General features: G+C 42.3%; 1 protein-coding gene across 3 annotated transcripts in view; it reads left to right on the top strand.

Annotated features, from left to right (window-relative positions):
• Window positions 1–25,004, top strand: part of KCNMA1 (potassium calcium-activated channel subfamily M alpha 1) — an 829,668-nt gene that overhangs the window by 672,683 nt on the left and 131,981 nt on the right. Inside the window, exon 19 of one of the 3 annotated variants that reach the window (XM_084845225.1) lies at window positions 7,473–7,646. The exons of the other annotated variants lie outside the window; for them this stretch is intronic. Within the exon in view, the coding sequence (XP_084701351.1) occupies window positions 7,473–7,646 (174 nt within the window). The remainder of the gene's footprint in view (window positions 1–7,472; window positions 7,647–25,004) is intronic. 3 annotated transcript variants of the gene reach the window in all.

The following is a 25,004-nucleotide window of genomic DNA, read 5'->3' as shown; positions in this document are numbered from 1 at the left end:
GAAAGACAATAACTTAGGTCCAAAGTACAAATTACTTTAAATCCATCTCTGTGTATATGTGTTTAATATATCAGCCACAGCAGGGGGAGAGGGGAGGTTGACCCTTTCCCCTGGTACTGCAGTCCTGATGAAAAACACCACCAAACACTATAAGCTGTTGTTTGTCCCTGGAGGGGAATTGCTCTCGGCACAAATAGCAATTTCGATCCTGTGGCAAATAGCAACTAAGGTGTATGCTTTTCTTCAGGTCTGTAGTGCAAGGGCAAAACGGTAAACCCCTCTCCACCTACACCATGATCCGAATCCAGATCAGGGCCCCTCCTGGGGCTTCCATTTAAAAACACACACACGGAAATGCAAAGATGCACATAATGTAACATTTAGGTTGGCAATGTAACATTTACCTTAGAGTCTAAAGCATCTGCACTGGATGCTTCCAGGCTAGATCAGAATGTCTTGTTAATCCCTGCAAACTTGAGGGAAAAGTTAAGTAGCAGCCACCACGGCTTTAAGAACTGACAAAGCCATCTGCCACTTTCTTGCAAAGTTGTAGGACTAACTATAAATCTGATGGGTGTAATCTGAGTTCTAGAACTTTTTGTCCGTACTGAGTGTGTGAGAGAAAAATAAGTGGCACCTCTTAGTTCAAGAGTTGCATGATGGATGACCAACCCAAACAGCGGGTTTATTCTAATGGCTTTCCTGAAATAAACAACCCTGCCCAACCCCTGTGTGGCCCATTGCAGGAGGCTTGATAAGCCTCCTGGGGTTTAAAATTCCACTTTAAGTAGGGCAAGGGAGCTGTTGTTTAGGAAGATGAAAATGTGTGTGCACAAGTCCCATTGATGGGGCTCCATGCATGGTGTGGCCTGTCCTCCCAGTTGAGCTACATCTGTGGCATTTCTTGAAATGACATAATCACGTGTAGTCAATTTGTGTATTCCTGTACTGTATAATAGTATTTTGTGGTAGTAATTATTATGATACCCATTGTGGGGCAAGGAGGAGCACATAATCTCATGGTGACTGTGGGCTTCTTCAGATGGAGCTTTTATCCTGTTATTGAGATTGGTTACTCATGGAATTTTGTGGCTCCTTTAGATGATGTCGTCAACCTCCAGGGAGTCTCCCCCACTAAAGGACCTTTATTCCATTTTTTGAAAGATTGGAGATAACAAGCTATCAAATTACAGCATTTGAGTTCTGCTTGAGTTCATTTGTGAAAAAGGAAGTCATAATAAGAGAAGCTAGACCACAGTGCCATCTAGTGGCTATATAATGAAACATATGGAAGACTCAGATGAGGGGGGGAAAGGAGGGGGAAATGGCTGGGAGGAAGTGCATGTAAAGGGAGATGGTGGTGATTCTGCATTTAAAACAGAAGCAGAAAGCCCCATTTTAAATGCGGGATTTTAGGTTGGTGTAGAGATGCTCTGTATTCATGGCTTGGCAACCATGAACAACTCAGGGATAATGCTGTTCAGCCAGCTTCTCCAAGGTGACCAATGATGGCTGGGTAGAGGTGTGATTATTGTCTTGCACAGACTGCACAAAGGATTAGCTAGTATAGTATTGGCTAGTCTCCCTCCCACCCCCGCCAAAGATTGAATAATCAGTCAGTGATTGGGCAATTTGCAGACCAAATTTCAGTAAAGCCAAATATTGTTCTGGATAATTAAATTTTGTTTCCCAAGTCAGTGGAGAAGTCAAGTTTAAGGAGTTAAAATTCGATGACCTCTGTCAAGTCATGTGGTTACAAAACCTCCCCCGCAATTGTTAATGTAACTTTAAAGAAATCTTGGATTATTTATCATTTAGTCCACAACGATAGATGCAGCCATGTGTTCATTTTCATTTTACAGCTTAGCAATACATTTTCTTTCTCCTTGGAAGAAGAAAGTATCTTCATGCTTGCTTTCTTTTCCATGAAGCATTTGCCAAACATTCGCTCTCTGGACTTCAGTATAAACATTAAGGGAGCAATCCTGTGCATGTTTAGACAGAAAAAAGGCCTATAACTCTCAGCATTCCCCAGCCAGCACAGCTGCATAGGGTTGCGCACTAAGTTAATCAAGTACTAAGCTTCTACCATCCAGATATTTTTCTAGCATCATATAGAAGCAGTGAGCAAACAGGTGTACTTTCTGCATCCTTTTAGAACTCTCTTCCACTCTTAAAGACATGAGGAGATACATATTTTATTTGAAGTGCTGGGGAAAAATATAACCAGGGAAACTAATGTATTAAATGATGAAATGGATGGCTCCTTATTTGCACAGTCACTTTTCCATCAACTTTTTCGTTGTAAACCCTATACAGCTGCAATGCTTTATATATCCATATCTACCTGGGAGTAAGCCCCATTGAATTTGGTGGAGCTTACTTCCAAGGAGATATGTATAGGATTGCACTGCATGAGTCAGATTTTATTTGTTCTGACTTGCACATCCCCCCTCTTACTGTGATTCTCAGCTAGCGCTATGAATGCTATTGAAGGAAAGTACAATTTTGGACCCAGCTTTCCTTTAGTGGCTATGCACACAGTTAATGATGCAATCCAGAACAGCTCTGTGGTACAAAACTAAATGCAGAACTAGCTCCTTCCTCCCTTCTTTTCCCCCCATTACCCACCCTCACGTCCTCCCTTCTGGAGCACATTCTGGACTTGCGTTTTGTCCCAGAGGAAGTGAGGGAGATGGGGATGGGAGTGGGATGGAAGAAACGACAACTATGTTTTCTTTCACTGCTGCAAAGATGTTAAGAAGTCAGAGATGGTTTCCAGGTTGTGGTGCAGCATCCCTAATCAGGCCTAAATCTTGTGACAGGGTTGTGGCCATTGTATTGTATCACTTCATTCTTGTACAGAGAGGTAACTGTTGTGTCTAGATCATTGAAAGTCCACTTCTAAAAACAGCTGGGTTAAGTTATAAAGCACCAGGGACTACCATAGCCTACTTCTAAAGTAATATGGAGAAATATAGCAACCCTCACTTGGTAAAAATGAGTCTGAAACTAGCAAAATTAGGTGCATCAAAAACACAACGCTTGTGTTGATTTTAAAGGATGATTTTTACTATAGTTTGTTGCTTCTTTTTGAATTGCAACAAGGGTCACAATTCAGCAAAATAGACATGTGCTTTCATAAATAAATTGGTAACACACGAGCAAATATTGATTCTGTAATTGCATTACTTGATCATTTGGGGCTGGGCTTTTTTTTAAATTATGGTGCACAAAGACCCAGTTCTGACACCTTATCCAGGCAGTTATCCATTGCGCTGCACACCTAAAGTAATATGCAGTGTGAGCCATGGCATGTACTGGCTTCACATGGACAGGCTCCCATATGGAGCACTTGTTTTACATCTTGCTTTGGGTGCACAGCAAAGAGGAGTGCCTGATTCACCACCATGAGAATGGATTGATGTCCAGGTATGTTTCTGAACTAGGCAAAAGTGCACACCCAACTGAATTTGTATAAATAAAAGCAGTCTGTGGAGGCCCAATATGTTAAATAAGACCTATTCATTTTTACATAGCACTTTTCTGATAGCAAATGCATGTGGAGTGGGCACAGGATTCTCATCAGTATTTAGATCTATAGTCTAAAATATAAGCTTGGTACAGATATTTGTTTCTAAGGAAATATTCTACTATCCCTCAACGTAGAGTGAAGGAAGGGGAAGGAATATAAAAACTTAATCATGTTATTAAAGACCATTAATCAAAACTTATGATACATCACGGAAGCTACTGCACAGTAGAATGTTCACATGGTTTTTTGTAATCCTTGGACAGTTAAGCAATCTTAACTGCGGAACCCTGGAAACTGGCAAATGATGGGAAACAACTAGTACATTCCCTTAACTGGAATTATTTAAAAGTCAGAACTTTTCAAAAATGGCAAAAGGAGCATGAAGGCTGTGGTCAGCAGCCTTAGGAATTCCATGGCATACTGTGAAATAAGGGAGGGGGGGGACCCTCCTCCTGTTGAGTACAGAGAAAATCAATTGTCACAACCAGTTCTAAGACACACTGCTGTATTTTTTTTTAAAGGCTGAAACTGTGCCGTGGGGAACCCTTCGGTATTCCTTAGGCCAGTGATCTTAACCAGCGTCGCCACAGGGCAAATTAAATCAATCTAGCAGTTCCTATAACACCGCAGTTCCTTTGTGACCATAATTTCTTTGTGAAGTTTCCCTTTGTTGTCATTTACCTCTTGCTGTGGATCATAAGAGAAATTGAATTGAAATGACACTGTATCCATTTCAGTTCTTAATGGTGGTCCAGTTCCATCATCATCATCATCATTATTCACCCCAATTGACTGACATTGAGCCCAGGTTTTCTTTAGCCAGCCGCTGTTTGGCAGATATCCACTAGATGTCCTCATAGATCTATTTTTTGTTACCATTTTGAATTGATACCAGCGAGGCAGAGGAATGGTGGCATTAGAGAGACAATGGGAGCAAAAAAAGGGGTAATCAGCAGAGTAGAAGGAGGCTTTATTCCTGTTTGCTTTACTCATAAAATTAACAATATTGTTTAGTGCCCAGATGACTTCTTCTGTGATTGAGAATGGTTGGCTTTTGTAGAAATTTTAGAGGTGATGTGAGTACCATGGCATCAGGTATAATAGAGTCTCCTGTCTTTCTGCTGATTGCCACATTTAATTAACATTTGTGGTGGTTTAATGGGAAACAGTATGTGTCTGGCTGCACAGTCTTTAATCATTCCATCATGTATTTAATCTGCTCAGCAACCATTATTTCTAATACTCCATCTTGTTATATGTGCGGGTACATTTAAAAATATTTATTTTCCTCTTCTATTTGGTATGAATGCAAAATGATTGTGTAACAGGACTGAAGAGTAATAAGTATGTTGCCTTACAAACTGTGTTTCTCTGATATGTGATTGCTCATGTAATGATTGATTAAAACCTGCATAGCAAGTCCTTTTGATAAGTTTGTTATCAGATTCGAGACTTCCCTGCATGTTAACAAAGTGAATTACAAAATGATGCATGGTCTCCAGAATTACTGATATTAATAATTAAAAACAGTCCCTGAAATGCATTGGGTCTTAAAATGTGCCTTGCACCAGTTCTATTACTGAAGAGAAGAATACAAATTCTTGTTGAAGAAAATGTTTCTTAAATGTTTTCCTCTCCTGTCTCTCCCCCCGCACTCCCTGGTGTCTTATTCTGTGATTGCCTTTTGACAAAATACAACCTAGATAGAAATGAAAACCAGGGACTGTTACTCACCAATATCAAAACACTGTAGAACTGGCAGTTACTTGGGTTTTGCTACAGCATTTGATTAGCAGAAGGTTCTTCAAAACTGCTTATATTATTCATTGAAAAGCTTTCATTTTTCTCTCACCAAATCAGAGTCCATTTCAAACCAAAAGTATTAATTTTTCCTTACACAAGAAGCCAAAGAGCAAACTTTTTTTTTAAAAAAAAGTAGAAACATTTTGACAAAATGTTTGTGATCTGTTTTCTCCATAAACCTTAAATGGGCTGAGGAGAAAAAGAGAGTGGGGGGACTGGTGGACAAATTGTTATCCTGAATAATGTTTAGTAGCCTAAACAGCTACCTATCAAAAGCTGTAGTGGAACCCTGGCTTTATTCTAAAAATCAAGCTCTGGAGAATGATGTATAGTGTGCTGACCAAGCCTGATGTTGCGTGTTGACATATCTGAACAGCTGCAAGATAATTCAGAGAGAATGCTAAGAGCGCATGCCACAAGAAATACAAGCAAAGTTTTAGAGGAACAGAGTCACTGCTGAAGAGATCACTCATCCATTTCCTTCGACGCCTGTTTTCCCACAACTATGACGTTCCCCTTGCTTGTCAAATATACTACGTATGGCAAGTCATAGAGGCCTTAGAACAGGGCTTGACCAATTTTGGGAGCTTTATATCCTCCTTTCTTGTGTCCCCCCCCCCCAAGTCAATGGAAAATGTTTTAAATTAACATGGAATTGTGACTGTTTCTCTGTAAGGCTACAAGCCAATATTTATTTGTTTGTTTGTTTATTTATTTATTTATTTATTTTACCTTTTGGCCACATCTGCTCTAAAGGTTTGTGTTTTTGGCTGCCAGCAATCTGTTTCAATGTCACTAAAATTAAATTAGTTCATGCTAAGCCATTACCGATAAATATGGTCCAGTGTAGCATGGGGAACAATTATAACATGTCCTTTGGTTTCACCTTCATGTGTTATTTATGAATGAAATCATTTTAGAAGAATTGAACAAATTAGGCCTTTACAAAGACAGCATATTGGAAATGCATACACTTGAAACCATTTCAAGTTGAAGAACTGTCAATTTACATTGAAAAGGGGGGAATCAATGGCCTTATGGCATTTGATGGCTTTTGAAATTGATTTCTTATGGTAGTTGCAATACTGAAATCCATTGATATGTACTGAAGAGAAAATACAGTGATTGGTTCATCATGTTCCAATGGATCCATATTTGGTGCACTCTGGTTAACTGCCTTCATGTTGAACATACTTGCTGTTAGTAGCAGCATCTCTTACATGGACAGAATTTGGTATTCTATATCAAATCCGTTTTATTTCCTCAAAGGCAATATTTTATTTCCCTCATTAAATGGGGTTATAATCTTCTCAGATTTTGAGCAGAATCCAGCAGGGGCACTTACCCACCCACTGGTTCTCTTACACCCCGCTAACTGCATTGTGCAAGCGGCCCCCACCACTTGCTTAACGGCGATTTAGTACTTCCAGGGCAACCTGGAACGAGTGGAAAATGTATGGAAGGAGGCAGGTCAGCGGAACTTGTATAAGGGAGCTCTGCTGACCTGCCTCCTTTCAGAAGCGAGCTCTTCCGCTCATTTGGGGGCTTCATTTAGGAAGCGCCTGATCTCCCTTGCATAAGCAGTAGGTCCGCTTGTGCAATGGAATTCGCAGGGCCACTGCTTGTGGAAGGGAATCGGCAGGTTGGAAAAGAATCGGTGGGGGCATAAGTGCCCTGTTGGATTCCGCCCAGTTTAATTCATAGAAAAATTTGTCAAGGCAAAATGTAGCTAAAGAAGCAACTGAACCTAAATGATTTCATTTATTGGCACTATTCCCACCTCCACATTTTTTTTTCTTTAATGGTTATAGTGCCAAAAAGAAAAAGTCTTTACAATTTTCTACCTTTCCTTGGTTCTTCCAACTTTTCCTAGAGCCAAAAAATTAGAATTGTAACAGTTTGTCCCAGATCATCCCTAGATTGAACATAAAGGACAATTATCCTTTCCCCTACATTTGATGTACAGCCAAAGTGTTATTAGTAATCAGAATGATCTTTTTTTCTGGGTCAAGACTGTCATAAACTAAGGCCTGTATCTTAAATCCCTTAAATGACCTTCCAGCTGCATTGTTATATCTAACTTTTCCATTAACCTGCTACTCTTCCTCTCCTCCCATCCAACCCATGGTTATAGCCAAGATGTCCATCTACAAGAGAATCAAACTGGCATGTTGTTTTGATTGCGGACACTCTGAGCGTGACTGCTCTTGCATGTCAGGCAGTGTGCATAGTAACATGGATACCCTTGAGAGAGCCTTCCCACTTTCTTCTGTCTCTGTTAATGATTGCTCCACCAGTTTACGTGCCTGTAAGTTTTAACACCAGCACACGCTGTTCCATGTCTGTAGTGTCTGTGGTATCATCCCTGTCTTGTGTTGTACATTGTGGATATGTTGTTTTGATTTTTCGGTTTTGATAAAAAAAAACTAAGTTGGGTTGGCACTCCCCTCCCCCATTATAACTACTTTAATTTATACAGTTCTGTATCTATCTATTCTGCAGTGTACTTCATTTTTAAAAATATGTCTATCAATATTTTGTTTAATCATTGCTCTCCTTTCCCCTTGTGAGTTTTTCAGAGAGAAAACAAATACATCTTGGCATTAGTGGAGTTTCATGACATTTTGTTTCTAATTAATATGCACGGTACAATGGTTGTTAAATGCTTTAACAAATGGCTGTGGTGGGGAAACTATGTTCCTAGACCAATGGACAACAGGCAGATTTAGAACAGTTTGAATGGTACATAGCGCACGACTTGTTTAGCCTTGAGGCCTACTTTTGTAGGTCTACAGATGATCCACCTTTTATCTCAACCAAGTAACAACTGTTATTATTTAGCATTGCCAATATCAGTCTGTGGTTGGTTGCATGCAGTAAACATTGTCTGCATTGTGTAATTTTCTCTTAAAAGATACAAGTGCACTAGTTCTGTCTCTTGCCCTGTTGATCAACAAGTAAGAGGCCACCTAGCTACTTTAACTAGTTATATGTTTTGTACTGGTTGCCCATGTCTGCATTAGAGGGTAGTGCTAGGGTGGCTAGCAAGCTATTATTTCACTGGTGCAACTAGTAAAATTTGACTGTGAGAGGTAACAGTTTCTAGAATCTGAAAAGTTAGTAGTCAACTTCAGAAGTAACAAACCAAAGAACTGTCAGACTCCATGCATGGCTCACTAACTTCTACCATGTTACTACCATGAATTATTAAGTTCTGCCTTAAGCACCTGAGCAAACATTAAAGCAGGGATGGGGAACTGCTAGGCTCTTGGACAGATCTAATCTATAGAGCCTTCTCGTCCAGCTTGTTGGGTCTACTAGGCCCTTCCCCTTCTGGCCAGCCATACCCCTGCTGTGTCTGCAATTGCTTCTTCTGCCACTCATGCTAGATCTGATGTTTTGGTACTCGACTTGCCTCTTCCTCCTCGGCCATAGTTTTCCTTTCTGCCATTTGCACTGCTCTACTTACCTCCTTCTTTGCCTTGCTGTGGCTTTCTTTTGTCCCTCACTTCCTGGAGGACAGGATTTTTGCAAACCTTTTGAGCCTACCTGCGCCTGCTCAGTCTGATCTCCTTTCCTCAGCATTCCACTGCTGAGGAGGCAGAGAAGGCTACAGTGAGTACTTGTAGGGGCCATGGGGGATGATGGAAGAAAAGAGTGTGGGGTGACTCTGGCACCGCCCACAGCCAGAATATGCCCCTGGCATATTACCACTGAGGGAATGTGATCCCTTGCATTAAGGACAGAAACTGAAGCAGGCCAAACAAGTTCTTCCTTCTCTCATATAGCATTATACTAGTTCTCTGCCACATTTCAGATTCCTAATGGCTTTGTTTGACAGCTGCCCAAGAGGCAGTACTGTAACTCAGGACAGATATTTAGTCCAAATATTGAAAACGTACCCCCTGCTCAACAGAGATGGCTGCTGACCTTGGCATCAGTAGGTTGGATCCAGGCTAAGGATGCAGTCCTATCTGGATACATGTGGGAGTAAGCGTCATTGAACAATGTGGGACATACTTCTGAAAAACATGTGAGAACAGCATGGGCTGTAGCCTGCACCATGAGAAGGAGGAGAGACAAACAAACTAGCTCACTTAACCCCTCCTGTGGTCCTCACCACTGTTGTCAAGTGTACATCTTTTATTTCCTGGTTGCCTGCACAAAGCAGCCCTTTAGGTTCTGTAACCTACATACTGTCCCAGCCAACTCACTGAAGGAAGGCAACTAGGTTGGGGTGAAAACCAAGGCATCAGACAACGTTACACTAGCAATAAATTTGGAGATTTCTTAAGGTTTTGAATAGCATTTTATTTATTTTATTTATTTCATTTATTTCATTTCTATACCGCCCAATAACCGAAGCTCTCTGGGCAGTTCACAAAAATTAAAACCAAACAGCACACAATAAAACAATATAGAATATATAAAACATTAAAACCACAGTATAACAATACAACCAGAATAAAACCTAGCAGCAATGCAGGGATTTAAAATACAGATTTAAAACAGCAAAGCTAAAAGTCTAGAAAGCTAAATTGCTAAAATGCCCGGGAAAATAAAAAGGTCTTCACCTGGCGCCGGAAAGAATACAGTGTGGGTGCCAGGCGAACCTCACTTGGGAGCTCATTCCACAGCCGGGGTGCCACAGCAGAAAAAGCTCTCCTTCCAGTAGCCACCCACCTCACTTCCTTTGGCAAGGGATCATGGAGAAGGGCCGCTGAGGATGATCTTAAGGTCCGGGCAGGCACATATGGGAGGAGGCGATCCTTCAGATAACCTGGCCCCAAGCCGTTTAGGGCTTTGAATGTTAATACCAGCACTTTGAATCAGGCCCGGAAATGGACTGGCAGCTAGTGCAGCTGGAAAAGTACTGGCATAATATGAGCTCGCTGGCCAGTCTCTGTTAACAATCTTGCTGCCCTATTTTGGACCAGATGAAGTTTCCGGACCATTTTCAAAGGCAGTCTCACGTATAACGCATTGCAGTAATCCAGACGAGAAGTTATCAGAGCACAGATAACTGTAGCTAGGCTATCTCTGTCCAGATAAGGGCATAGTTGGTATACCAGCCTAAGCTGATAGGAAGTGCTCTGTGCCACTGAGTTCACCTGTGCCTCAAGTGACAGTTCTGGATCCAAGAGCACCCCCAAACTATGAACGTGATCCTGTAGGGGGAGTGCAACCCCCTCCAGAACAGGTTGAATACCACCTAGCTGGGCAGATGAACCACCCACTAACAGTACCTCCATCTTGTCTGGATTGAGTTTCGGTTTATTGGCCCTCATCCAGACCATTACTGCACCCAGGCCCTGATTCAGAACAGCCACTGCCTCACCTGGGTTTGATGAGAAAGAGTGGTAGAGCTGGGTGTCATCCGCATATTGATGGCACCTCAGCCTACACCTCCGGGTAACCTCCTCCAGCAATTTCATTTAACAATGTAGATGTTAAACAGCATGGGGGATAAAATAGAGCCTGTGGAACCCCATGGCATAATTGCCATGGCATAGAGCAATAATCCCCCAGCACCACCTTCTGGACTCGGCCATCCAAGTAGGAGCGGAACCACTGCAGTGCAGTGCCTCCATCTCCCAACCCAGACAACCTATCCAGAAGGATACCATGGTTGATGGTATCAAAAGCCGCTGAGAAGTCCAGGAGAATCAACAGGGTCGTACTCCCCCTGTCCCTCTCCCAGCAGAGGTCATCCCACAGGGTGACCAAGGCAGTTTCCATTCCAGAACCAGGCCTGAAGCCCGATTGAAATGGATCTAGATAATCCATTTCATTCAAGAGTGCCTGGAGCTGTCCTGCAACCACCCGCTCAAGCACCTTGCCCAGGAGGGGGATGTTGGCCACTGGCCTATAATTGTTAACATCCTCTGGGTCCAGGTTAGGCTTTTTCAGGAGTGGTCTGATTACTGCCTCTTTTAAAGCAGCCAGCACCACTTCCTCTCTCAAGGAGGAATTTACAACCTCCTGGACTCAGCTGGACATCTCCTCCTTGTTTGATTTAATAAGCCATGAAGGGCAAGGTTCAAGCACACAAGTGGTCAATGGGACTTGGCCAAACACCTTGTCTTCATTCTCAGACCTCAATAACTGAAACTCATCCAATAAAACTGAACGCCTCTACCAATGGAATTGCATTAATCGTGGTGTGCAATTCATGACAAATCTGAGCGACTTTATCTTCAAAGTGCTGTGCAAACTCGTCACAGCGTGCAACCGAGGGTTCCACAGTATCTCTCCCTGGCCCAGAATGTAACAGGCCACGAACCACTTGGAAAAGCTCCGCTGGACGACACTGAGAAGATGCAATGCTGGTGGAAAAGAACTGTCGCTTTGTCACCCTCACCACCACAGAGTAGCCTCGATAGTGAGCTCTTACCTGTGTTCAGTCAGACTCAGCACGAGTTTTCCTCCACCTGCGTTCTAGCCATCTCCCTTCTTGCTTCTTTGCCCTCAGCTCAGGTGTATACCAAGGAGTTGGCCGGGCTCTGCTCAGAGGGAGAGGGTGCTTGGGTGCGATCATGTCAACTGCCTGAGTCATCTCTGCATTCCATAGAGTGACCTGGGCTTTGACAGGAGCACCAGCCATGCCAGCAGGAAAATCCCCTGGAGCCCTCTGGAATCCATCGGAATCCATTAGCCTCTGGGGGTGGACCATTTTAATAGGTCCCCCACCCTTGCAGAGGGGGAAGGCTGCCAGGAGTCTAAACCTCAACAGGAAGTGATCTGACCATGACAAAGGGACAGATGTTAAGTCCTCCACTTTCAGATCACCATCCTCCTGCCCAGTCATGAAAACCAGATCAATCGTGTGTCCTTTTATATGTGTTGGGCTGATGACATGTTGGGATAGCTCCATGGTTGTCATGGCAGCCATGAAGTCCTGAGCCACCCTGGATTCAGTGACCTGGAAGTTGAGATCCCCCAGGACCATCATCCCAGGGGTCCTCAACACCAAGGCCAAGACCACATCCGTCAGCTCAGGCAGAGAGTCTGATGGGCAACGGGGTGGGCAGTACACCAACAGAATCCTTAATCTGTCCCAGGTACCCAAAACAAGGTACAAGCACTCAAGATCTGCACTTGAATGAGCAGGAAGCCTGGAGAGAGGAATTGAATTCCTGTAGAGCACAGCAACACCCCCCCCCCGACCCTCGAGTCGGTGTTGGTGCTGCACTGAGTACCAAGGAGGGCACAGCTGGGAGACAGTAACCCCTCCCAGTTCCCCCACCCAGGTCTCAGTAGTACCAGGTCAGCCCCCCTCCCCCCATTCCACAATCAAATCATGGATGAGGGAGATTTTATTTTGGACCAACCTGGCATTCAGCAGCAGCACCAGGCCCAAGGGCAGATTGGTAAGGCTGGCAGGAACCATCAGGTTGGGGGAGGAACCAGAAGAGGGGACAGCTGTAAGGTGCCTAGCCCCTCTTCTCCTCAGCTGGCCTGTTAATCCCCCAACGCCATACCTCCACCTGCCCATGACCACAGTTATGGTGGCACCTCCCCGACCCCCTGAATTGCTCAATGGTCCTCCCAGGCACATATTAAAATGTTAAGATATAAAATATAAAACAGTATAAAAGAATATAAAGGAGAGCAGAAGCAAAGAAGGAGCAGATAACATCTGTGTTTGCCCCTTTCTTCCAGGTCTTTAAAGCTGCTGCCCCCTGCTGCTGCTATGTGCTGCTAGTATATTTGGCTGCTGGTGTCTCTGGAGAGGCGGCGGGTGGGTCTTCATGTGCTCCTCCTTGCATCTCCAAGTGCGACGCTAAGTGTACCTCTGGCAGCCCCGCCTTAAGTAACTGTTTGGCAGGGGCAGAAACAGGCTCAGGGTCCACCTGGTGCAGCTTGTCCACCTTCCCACAAGCTCCTTTAACAATTAGTGTGATGATATTTCCCTATAAACAGATTTTAAAACAGTTTTACCAGTTAACCATAAGAACAATTAGGATATGAAAAAATAACATGGGTATATGTATCCATCCAAACCTAGTCTAGACTGTTCCCCTTACTTGATAAGATCTAGCAATAAAGCAATTTCAGCTCATTCTGGTCCATTGGCAGCATACCTTCCGGTCTTCCTGCTTTCAGTTCAGCTTTTATCTCTTACTCCCTTATTTGTCTCTTATTTTTGTACAACACTTTCTTCTTTCTCCAACAGCACATCCTGCCTGCTTGGCAGCTCCATCTATTCCCCCTCTTTAGCTCCACTCCAATTAGAAGGGCAATAAAGTTTCCCTAAATTTCTGCTTCCCATAGTATCTAGGTTTCTTTTCCCACTTTAGTTTCAGTTTCAGTTTCCTGGGCTGATCTTTTGAATCTTCTCTGACCTTTTGAACCATTTGGCAAGAACAGCCTTTAAACAGAAAGCCACCATTTTATAGCCAAGAATAAAATGCAAAATGGATGAACAGCTTCATTCTTTCACATATGCATAGAATCGCGCTGTAAGTTAGTTGAAGTTAGGCACTACTGAAATATATGGGACAAGTTAGTCATAATCTATGCTGCATTCATTTAAGTGAGAACTAGGTTCCAACTAAATTAGTCTGGATCCAACCCCTTGTCTCTGTGTGTATGTACCTGTAGAGTGTCTTTGTGGGACTGTCTGACTCTAGGAAGAGAACAGAATGGCAATCTAATGGTGAAGGGTCTAGGACTGGTATTTAATTAAAAAAATGTATGTCCCACTTTTAATTTTTTGAATGAAGTGGCAATGAACAATAGCATATTTAACATGTAACAATGTCTAAAAATCATACGGGCAGCACCCACGATATAAGTAATAAAAGACTTGTTAAAGCAGGAAATAAATTTCTTCATGCAAAAGTTCTTAGTAGATATAATCAAACCCCCTGTTCACTGAAAGCTAGTGCCTGGACCTGTTAATAAAGACGGGGCCAGGTGGAATTCTTTGGGAAGAATATTACAGAAGTGGGTGCCACCACTGAAATAGCCCTTTCCCCAATCTCCACCCACCACCTGTCTATGGTTTGGCAGAGATGCTGTACCTAGTACGCCTTGTATTCATTGTACTTAACTGTTTTTACTGAAATGTGACTACCGCAACATTAGGGTCTTCATTAAAACAGATAGTTCACTAAATACATTAATTGCTCATAATTCTCCACCCATTGCAGCATCTGCCAAGCAAAGACAGATGATAACAGGAAAAGTTGGTGCAACTTTCCATTTTTACTGCTGGCTGTGGAAGAACGGAAGGAACATTTAGGTTTGGATTGCATTACCTATTCAGCCAAAAACAAGCATTGCTCCCCCTCTGCCAGAGCACTGCTTTTGAAAAACGCATTAGCCTCATGCTGAATTCAGATACAAAAAGTGATATTGATGGCTTGGAAGGTCTTTAGTGTCAGCTGCTTCCTTCTTGCCTTACATCTGTCATCATGCCATCCCACAAAAACACGATTTCATTCTTGTCTGTGTGAGATCACTCACCTTTGATGATTAATAAGAAACAATTCAAACATCAGTATGAATCCATGCCCTTGATAAACCAAGGCTAGCTCATTAATGCTGGTGGTGGCCCCAACTGTAATATCTGCATCTCCATAGTCACACACACCCTTGAAATCCCATTGGCAGGGCTTCAATAGAAATCACTGTTTTCCTTCCAGTGAGAAGAGGTCAGATAATGCCCATCTTGACAAGAGCTGGTTAGCTCAAAGAACAGTGGTGAGAGTTGGTTTTTCATTAAATATGAGCATATGTGAAATGTAGAGTGCTTGACAATTAGGCAAAAGTAAGGCCCTGGAATCAAAGTGAGGTCAGACTGGTGGATCAGATTACCTCTCTTACATCCTTCAGTTGTTCTGAAAATCATTTTGAATTAGTGTCAGCAGAACTTTATCGATTTTGCCCGTTGTCTTTCATGCTAGGATTGTATTGTTTCCCAAGACACTCATTAAAGGTCATTATACTATTACAGGGCTAGCTTTGGTCACAGCCTCCCCACCCCAATCCCCTGCCCTGCTGAGTCACTGTGTTTCTAAGATTGCTTATGGTGCTTTTCATTTCTCTCTCTTTAGACTTTTTTCATTTTAACAGGAAAGCAAAACCATCATGTAATAACAACAACAGCAGCAGCAGCGGCACAGGAAAAACTGCTGAAAGAAGTGAACTCTTGTTTTTAAGTCATGATTACTACCACATTATTTTGTTTACAATCCTGTGGGAAATTCTCCTGTGCACCCCCATTGTAATGAATGGGAACTACATAAGAGCACTACCTGAACTCTTCTTCAGCTCCTGTCCATTTTAATGGGCCTGTCAAAGGAGAACAACTTGCTTTGAATACATCTATTTTACATGTTTGTTTAAAATTTAAACTGACAGCAGTTACTTGCCTACCCTCTTGTAGGCATGGGGTTTACGTGATCTTTGAACAGAGAACAAAGAAATAGCTTAATAGTTCCACCCTTAAAGATAGCCTAGAAATAGTTGTAGATAGATAGATAGATAGATAGATAGATAGATAGATAGATAGATAGATAGATGATATAGCAAGTTCACTTTGTGACACGCTGCACCGTTCACATGTTGTTACTCTTTTCTCAGGAAAAATAACAGGATTCAAAGAACTACTTTAGCTAGAATTTTTAGGTGTGCCTGATGGGATTCTTTTCCTGTCCCTCCCCTTCGAACAGAAGGTCCTCATGCCAGATCACAAACTGCTTTTGAAAATCTGTTCAGCTGCAAAAGATATTTTCCATGTAGCATGGGAGGCTGCTGTTTGAGAAATACAAGTCCAAAGCTCCCTTAAATGAACAGAATTAGGTGCACTATTATTTGGATTCAGAAAATTATGGTTATATAGGGAGAATTAAAGCAGCTTTGGAAAAAAAAACTAGGGAGCAGCCCCTCTATTCTGCTTGCCCAGGGTAGGCAGCCTTTTTGGTCCATGGGCACATCTGGCAATTTGAGAAACTGTCCTGAGCACCATCACAAAATGTCTGCCATGGGAGGCATGACAAAGGACAAGTAACCTGCCCAAAAGCAGAGGTGGGGTCTGAGCCCCAACACACTCAGCATTTTTTTGGAACCCACAGGTTTCAGCACCAACAGAAACCTATTTCATAGCAATCCCAGCTGCCTGTAAGAAAATGTGTCAATTAAAAAAAAGTGAGAGGGGTAGGGCACTATGGTGGGCACCAAGAAAGGTGTCCAGTGCCCATGGACACCATGTTACCTACCCCTGGTGTTCCCCATCCACCACACACACACACGCATGCACACATGCTGCTGCTGGTGGTGCTTCTCCCTGTAATACATACAGCCATACTCAGAAAAATCAATGTAATATTCATGTAATGTTAGAACATCCCTAATGCCCTCCTTACCTAGTCTTTCAGAGCAGGGGCACATATAATGATGAGGCAGCTGAAAATAATGTCAGTGTGACAATTTATATCCAGTGATGTCATACTACATATGGTTACATATGATATCATCCTTGTGGCTGGCACAGGGAGTTTTCATGTCAGCATCAGTTCCCTCCTGGGATTCTTAGTGATGGGCATATGTCATCACAGAGGCCATTGCTAGTGGGTTCCACATGAGGTATGTCAACACATCTTCTGGTTATAGGAGCGGGTGAGAGACAGTGACATCCTATGCTGTTGCAACTGCCCAAAGCAACCAGTTCTGCCACCATTGGAGAAAGGATATTGGGCTAGTATGGATGACCTTTTTCAAATAGCTATTGGGGAAATGGGATAAATTGGATAGAAAAATGGTTTTGTCAAGAGTAGAGAGGCACATCGTTGTTTTGGTAGAATGATATAGCTTATGAATCCCTACCTTGTGGGATTGTTGAATGATTTCTGAGATGATGTAAGTAAGCTTATTTGAACACTGAAATGCACTATATGAAAGCTATGAACCTTTCACTTTTGAGCATAGGATGGATGAGTTGGCTAGAAAAACTATTTTCCAGAACAGTTTCCTCTACTGCACATGTTTTTATATGCCCAGAGCAGAGAGAAATATGAAAGAAGCAAGGACCTCAGCATGGTGCTTTGAAAAGTTGGGAATGAAGAAACACTAGCACAGTTCTGACAGTAAATAAATACACAGTAGACATCGTAGTTGAAGAGGCTGATGGGGAAATGTTGTGGAGAAGAAAACTGAGATGATTTCAAACTGTTCAGGAAAATCTTATTAGAGGTTATGCAAGAGATTGCAATCAGACAGCTGTGTTTTCCTAACCCAAATTTTATGAAATAACCCAACCCCAACTGGTCTCTGTTGGAGAACATTAGCGTTATTTTGGCCAGCATTCTCTTAATGAGACTAATATAAAAAGACAAATCAAGGGCAGAGTGACACAATAAAATCATATTAATTCAAACCTACAAAGATGACAAATTGTATAGTTCAGGTGTCACACATATCTGACCATTGTAAAGAAAGCCAGTGCCTTGTCCAACGAGGGGGTCTTATGGCCGCACCCTCAGACTTGCTGCATTAGAATAAAGCAGCTTAGAGAGAAGCATGCCAACTGTTGTTTGAGGTGGCACAACACAGGTATTGCAAGCAGGTTAAACAGTATAGTAAACAGGTAAGCAATGCAAAGACCTGGCATCTTTCAAAAACAATGATTCCTTCTTCCACTATAACGTTTTCCCTATTCTGTTAGCCCTCCGTGGTTGCATCTGCCTTGTAGCACTATGTATGTTTACCTGAAAGTGAATCCTGCGGAGTTCAGTGGACTTAGTCTGAAGTTAATATGCATTGGACACCTAGTCTTCAGGATTTTGTGTGTCTCTTCCAAGGTACTGGAAATCTACCTCTTCCTTCTGGTTTCACAAGCACGGGCAGGGGAGAAGCAATCAGAAAGCTGAGAAGGAGGCAGGTAACAGACTGTATTTGAAAAACCTGTGACATGTATATGGGAGATTGCTCCCTGATTTCTCAATCCTCTTAGGAACAATAATAATGAACACAATTCCAATGAATTAAAGGCTATCTCAGTGGAGAAATAAGGGCAACAGCCAGGAGACTAGCCCTTTATTTCTTTCCCCTATTTGCATGTTTGATGATAATTCTGAGCCCTAAATGAGAAACTGAGATAGTTCTTAAGCATAACGGATATCTTGCTTGTAATTCTATAATTTACAATTCTTATAAGCCCTGTGTGTTAAAAAAGGGGACTTTCAGTATCTTTTACTTTAATGTTGTATAAAAAAGGAGACATCTGGTATAAGGAAGGAAGGTGTGTGTATAACCCTTGTAATAGTCCAGTGGTTTTGACTGGGGTAGACGCACCAAAGGGATTTTGCTTTTGTTTGAGACCCACATGTTGCTTTATTAGTTAACCCCCTGACCTGAATGTCATCCCTCCTCAAATACTTGTACTATTACGATCCCATTACAAACTGCTGGCAGCATTGTGGGCCACCTACAAGGCTCCAGAAACCCACTGGTTGATGTGTATCCACCATTTAGGAATTACTTCCGTCGCTATAACCTAAACATCATGCTGTAGAATAAGGAACAAAAAGCCCTGACTTCAGAATAGATTACTGCCAATTCTTTATTGTAAGTCAGTGGTGCAGTCACCTAACTCAGTTCTGCAGTATGAAAAACCTGTTGTTGTTGTTGATTTGTTCTTGTCAGAAAAGTAGGTGAAGTATCATGAGCAACAGAGAAGTCCTTGCCCTGAAGAATTTACTTTCTGACAAATGGTAGTGCCTGTAGTCATAATAAGAATTTTCCTTGTGATGGCTGTGGTTGTTGTAGCAGCAGTAGCAGTGTGTTTTGGGAAAGAAAATTTATATTGTATTTATTTATTTATATTAAAATCAATCATTTGTCTTTCTAAAAATAAATTCAAGGTAGCTCACAAAATATGTTTCAGAAACATAGAATCATAGAATAGTAGGGTTGGAAGGGGCCCACAAGGCCATCATCGAGTCCAACCCCCTGCTCAATGCAGGAATCCAAGTCAGAGCATCCCTGACAGATGGCTGCCCAGCCTCGTCTTGAATGCCTCCAGTGTGGGAGAGCCCACCACCTCCCTAGGTCATTGGTTCCATTCTCATATTGCTCTAACAGTCAGGAAGTTTTTCCTGATGTTCAGCCAGAATCTGGCTTCCTGTAACTTGAGCCCATTATTCCGTGTCCTGCACTCTGGGATGATCAAGAAGTGATCCTGGCCTTCCTCTCTGTGACAACTTTTCATCATCAGGATTCAAAATTAGTTAGCTATTTTAAACAGCCACAGTTGATCTACTTGGGAAGAGTAACCATACGTATATTCTCTTGCCACAGTGAGTTTTCATCTAATTTATTTCTGAATTCTGTTAGTTAAAAATTTGTTATGATGTGTAGTTTCCAGACCGTTTTATCTTTAATTATTGTGTGTGTGTTTCAGAGGATGATTTGGGCATGTGTTCTTTTGAGGATAATATAGATTTGAAGGAGAGATGGAGAAATGCAAGAAGTGGGAGGGGGGAGTCCCCCAGCCAAATCCAGCTGCTCCTTGTTGTGTAATAGAAGAGCAACACAAGAGAGTATGACAGATTATCACAAATTACTAGAATGTATCAGCAATGAAATATGTAAGTTTCCTTGTGGAGCAAGGTGATGCTCACTCTTAAGTTTGGCATGGAGGAATTTGCGTGATTTGTGATGTCTGCAAATCTAAGATTATTTTGTACAAGATGCAGCACTCTTACATTTGGTAGCAAATATTTCTGAAGAGTTGGAAGAGGCAGAGAGAAGTCTTTTTGAGAAATCCCTTCGGGCCTTTACTTTGGGTAGTGTTTCTTACCAGGGTCACAGGAAAGTGACTAGTGAGTGGATTGCCTTGATGGGGACAGGCTAGGGAAAAAAAGCTGTCTCCAGCCTGTGGAATGGGTTTCCGAGAGGCCCTTATGCAAGGTGACATGGAAATTATGTTTGCATTTTTATTTCCTGAGTGTGGCTGGTTGTCATGAAACTCAGCCTGACAGTTTCTTACCACCAGGCAGCAGATTCTCCCTGTTACCTCTTCGGTGTAGGACAGATGCTAGCCAGTAAGTTCTCTGTCTCTCCTTCTCCTGAGCTATCTCAAGCGACAGATGCCAGGACTAACTTGGTTTCCTCTTGAATGTTTTTGTCATAGCCCTGCCTTGAGCCCAAATTCTGACCTTTACTTATATGAAATAAAGTATTTATGAACAAGCAGAGCCTTGATCCAGAGCAGGCTTAGAGCAAATGTCAAGCCAGACTTCTGCCTCTTTCTTCCACCTGCATAAGGGAACCTAGATTAGACCTTAGAGTAGAGCGTTAGGCTGCCTTAGGCTTTACAGGTCTGGAGAGATATCACTTATTAACAAAGAGTTATTAAATTTTTATCCATTTTTACAACACAATATAAATGCTTCCTGTTCATCTACATTGTGTTCATTATCATTTAAAACGTTAATTAAGTCAAAGTTACATTTAATTTAGTCTTAAATGTGCCTTTGGGAGGAAGCTTTTAGAAACAGCTGCAGGATTGAGAAATGTACATCAAATGTTCTGGGAAGCGCCTCACACCAGTTTCAGGATAGATTCCCCCCACTCCCTTCTCCCCCAATGCTAAATTGAATAATGTTTGCTGTCTGAAACTAATTTGTAGTGACATGAATGGTACTGACTTCAAATTAGCAGACCAATAACTCCAAGGTTATTAACCGCCCAGGTATCCATGAGAATGAAGGGCGGTTTATAGATTATTTTAATAAATAAGGTATATTAACTCTTTGAAGAATGCTAAAATAATAATATACACAAAAAGAGCTCAAATGTTCATTTGAATTTGGCAATTATTTGAAACTGATGTGGTCAAATACTAAAATGGCACCAATGAGCCACATTGCATTTACAGAAGACCTTCCAGGCTGCATTCAGTCATTCACTATTTTCCTGGTGTGCCATCCTGGCCTTTACAGGTACATTGTCCTAAGGTGCTCATAGCACTAGATTTCTAGATGGGGGCTCAGTGCATGAGGGGGCTGCATGGTCACCAGTGTTTTAGCAATATGGATGACTCATTCAATGCTCACGGAACCACAGTACCCATCAGGAACTGGATTTATGGATCAGTCTTGGGAAGCTTTACATTAAAAGGAGTGTTTTCATAGAAACACTTCTCTGAGTGTTCTTTCCCTTGTCTAAATGCTTTATTCCACATTGTCTTAAGTGGGGGAAATGGCAGAATACATTTTCCAGATGTTTTCGTTCTGAAAGAAAGTCTTCTTCTTTGGTTATTGCTGAGAAAACCCAGTTTAAGGAAAAGAGACTACCAATCCTATGTAATTTTCAACAACTTTAAATCTCAAGTTTTAACAGGGCGCAGATACAGGGAAAAGGGGGCAGTCCTGGGGGCAGGGGGGGAGGAGACAGTGGAAGCCGTGTTAGGCAGCTTCCTATGCACCGCGTGGCCTCCTTCCCTCTCCCTCCCCCTCCCCGAAGCCACGGCTAGATAGACAAAATTGGCTGTCTAGCCCAAAATGCAGGGTAGCTGGAGCACGGAGACGAGGCTCGCCTCTGTGCCATGGGGGCCCCGCACTGGATACTCGGCAACCTCCGATGTCAGAGGCTGCTGACTATCTCAATAGGGCTGCGCCTGAAGACAGCTTGAGTGACACCCACCAGCTTTGATGGCTTTTAAAAGAGATTTATAAAGGGTAGTTCTGTCTATAGCTGTTAGCAGTGATAGCTGAATAGAATTTAGGGTGGACAAATCTGTCAGTATCACTTTCTCCCAATCTGAATTTTTTTAATCTCAAGTTCTTTCCATCCCGAATATGAAGAAATTTCTGAATTATGGTAAATTCTTATAAACACCCAACTGAAGTACAATTCTCACCCATCTGTAATAGAATTATATATGTTTAGAGGTCTAAATACTAGGTGCCGGTGGCGCACAGAGGGACAGGGCTGTTGCTTACATGATCTGCTTGTGGGTTTCCTGAAGGCATCTGGCTGGTCACTGTTGGGAACAGAACATTGGACTACATGATCCTTTGTTCCTGTTCAGCACTGCTAATAAGGCTTGTTTTCTATTTTTAAAATTCACACCATGTATCAGTTCCTAAATATTCATGTGACACCAAGGGATACTTTCAGGTTAGGAACAGCATACAAGCTTGACTTTAAGTAGGGTGGGGATGGGTGGGAGTCAATCTGCTGCACGGTGATACTGGTAGCATTAACTAAGTCTCTCCAGCAGTCATCCCAAACCCTTTGTCTGGCAATGGGGCAAAGGCTTCTTTCCTATGGATCTTCTGCATTTCTCTGCACAGGCTCTGAATTTTGACTGATTCTTTTAGAAATTTTTGCTTCCACTGTTGTTCAGAGAACTCTCTTTTTGAAATGGGCCAATAAAAAGCATCAGAAGTTTTGTAGAGCTACGCTTGAGGAAATGCCTAAGAACCCTTTCAGGCTTTTAGTCAGCCCCAAAGCTTAGGTCTCATACATCCCTCCAGAGAATGTCCATAGCCATAACATCTTGTCCAGGAGGAATTCAGAAGTCTCTTAGTATATTACACAGTAGCGTTTTATCTGTCTTCAATATATGAGACAGTTGCTTTTTCTGTCATTGCTCTCTTATGCCTCCAACTCAAAGACCAAATAAATTAGCTGAAGCTAAATGGGTAGAATTCTAAAAGAATTTAGAATTCTGTTGTCAATATAATTTCGTAGTAGGATTTCATTATCATCCCATAATCAGTTTCTTCTAAGGGACAAACTACAGGAGATGTGGGAGATCCGTGATTTCCCCCCAGCATTTAATAACAGCAGGGTGGGGGGCGGGGAGGGATGCTTAATCCACAGTCTGTTCTTGTGATCAAAATGTAGCCACAAAATGGCCCATAGGACAATCATTAAGTACCCTCTTCCCCAGCCTTCTGCTGCAATCAGATTCTCTCTCTCTCTCTCTCCCCCCACTTGTGCATACACACACATGCACAGGCTCAGAGAATAGTAATTTGCCCAAGATCACCTAGTGAGTTCATGGCAAAGGCAACATTTGAACCAGGAAGTTCTTTATTTGCAGCTTGGTCTCTTACTTTCTACATTACAGTAATTCTACTTCATAGGTGGGGAACCCCAGGGGCTGCTTTCCCTTTGGTGAAAGCTATTGGGGCAACAAGCCAGCAGTGGGCGGGGCTGGAGCCAAAAGAGAATGGAGCCAGTGCCACCCCTTACTCTCTTATACATACCCAAAGACCCATTCATTCATACATATATTCATTCACACCCCACCCATTCCCTCTCTTCCCCAATCTATATCTCTTCCCCCGCCTTCCCGCCTTCTTTCTTCTTACCTTCCCAGCCGCCTCCATTCTTCCACCCTGCAACATCCATCACACATCAATAAGGTTTTGAAAAGAAGCTCTCATTGCCATCAATGGAAGCTTTTTTTAAAAAAAGACTAATTCCTGCAGGGGGACAGGAGAAGAAGGCTTGGGCCGGATGGGGAGGCCATGTGGATCACCAGTTCCCCACCCTTGATCTACTTGATGAAATCAAGCAAATAGCCAGTAGAAACACAAATCAAATTGTTCACATGGCAGCCACAAAGACGATAGGACTGCAGTACCTGTAATAGTTGTTTAGAAAAAAGAATTTGGGGAGGTGCTGCTTTTCTCATGCCTCCATGATAAGTTCTGCCTGCCAATATTCTCTGTCCTACACAGCTCTTCAAAGTAAAGGAGCTCTGACCTCCTTTGGATCGGGTTGCACAACATGCATATGTTTGAACCACAACAGACATTTGATTTCATATATGTCAAAGTTTAGGCAAAACTTCTGCTAATGTTGTTTCATCATTCTTCCTCCTAACAATAGGTTCCCCACTGCTCCTTTCTTTCCCTTTTTACATATCCCTGCTTATTAAACAGTTGTGATCTGTGGTCTGTTATCCTGGTACCACAAACCAACATAAGAACTTATGTCAATGTAACTGGTTGAATTGGTCTGTTAAGCTGCATAGAAACCCCTGTTGCCTGAAGTAATGTAGCCATGCTACCTGTTATAAACACCATAGAAGTAGGCAGAAACTGGGTGGAGTAGAGCAAGAAAAGACTCACCTAACCCACCATTTTAGCTGGCCTCGAGGCATCTGTTTGATAGCGTAGATGTATTCATCCCTTGTAACCTATTGTCATAGCGTTGAGGCTGACATGCAGCATAGCTGGAGAGACCTGCCCCTTTGGATGTCACGGGGGCTATTTTAAATGCAAGTCATCTTATGTATTGTTGCAGCTGTGCATAACTTCAGGAGCAGCGGCAGTTAGAAGATATACAAAATTTACAAAATGAAGCATACGCAAAAACTGAAATAACATAGATTACCCCAAATGTGATTACATAAAATACTATATCTCAGAAAATAGCACAAGCTTCTACATCCTTCAGGATAAATCATAGTTCATTAACAAGCCTTTCAAACTAGTCAAATGCAACAAAATCTAATACTGCCTTGTAGCTTCTACTGTTGTAACATTCAGTGCACGGCCATAATAACCAGACTTTGTAATTTAACTCTTTTTAAGAATGAAGTTTTGATTATTGTTCTGATACAGGGGTTTTTAAGGTGGGGAAATCATTTCCATAACTTTTAAAGCACATCATCACATTTCACAGATATATGTGAAAT

Source organism: Heloderma suspectum, chromosome 3, assembly GCF_057233095.1.
Source record: "Heloderma suspectum isolate Gila_16-S chromosome 3, 16-S_ref, whole genome shotgun sequence".
In the NCBI taxonomy this organism is placed as follows: Eukaryota; Metazoa; Chordata; class Lepidosauria; order Squamata; family Helodermatidae; genus Heloderma; species Heloderma suspectum.
The sequence above is the reverse complement of the archived record's forward strand: the minus strand, read 5'-3'. Positions and strand labels throughout refer to the sequence as shown.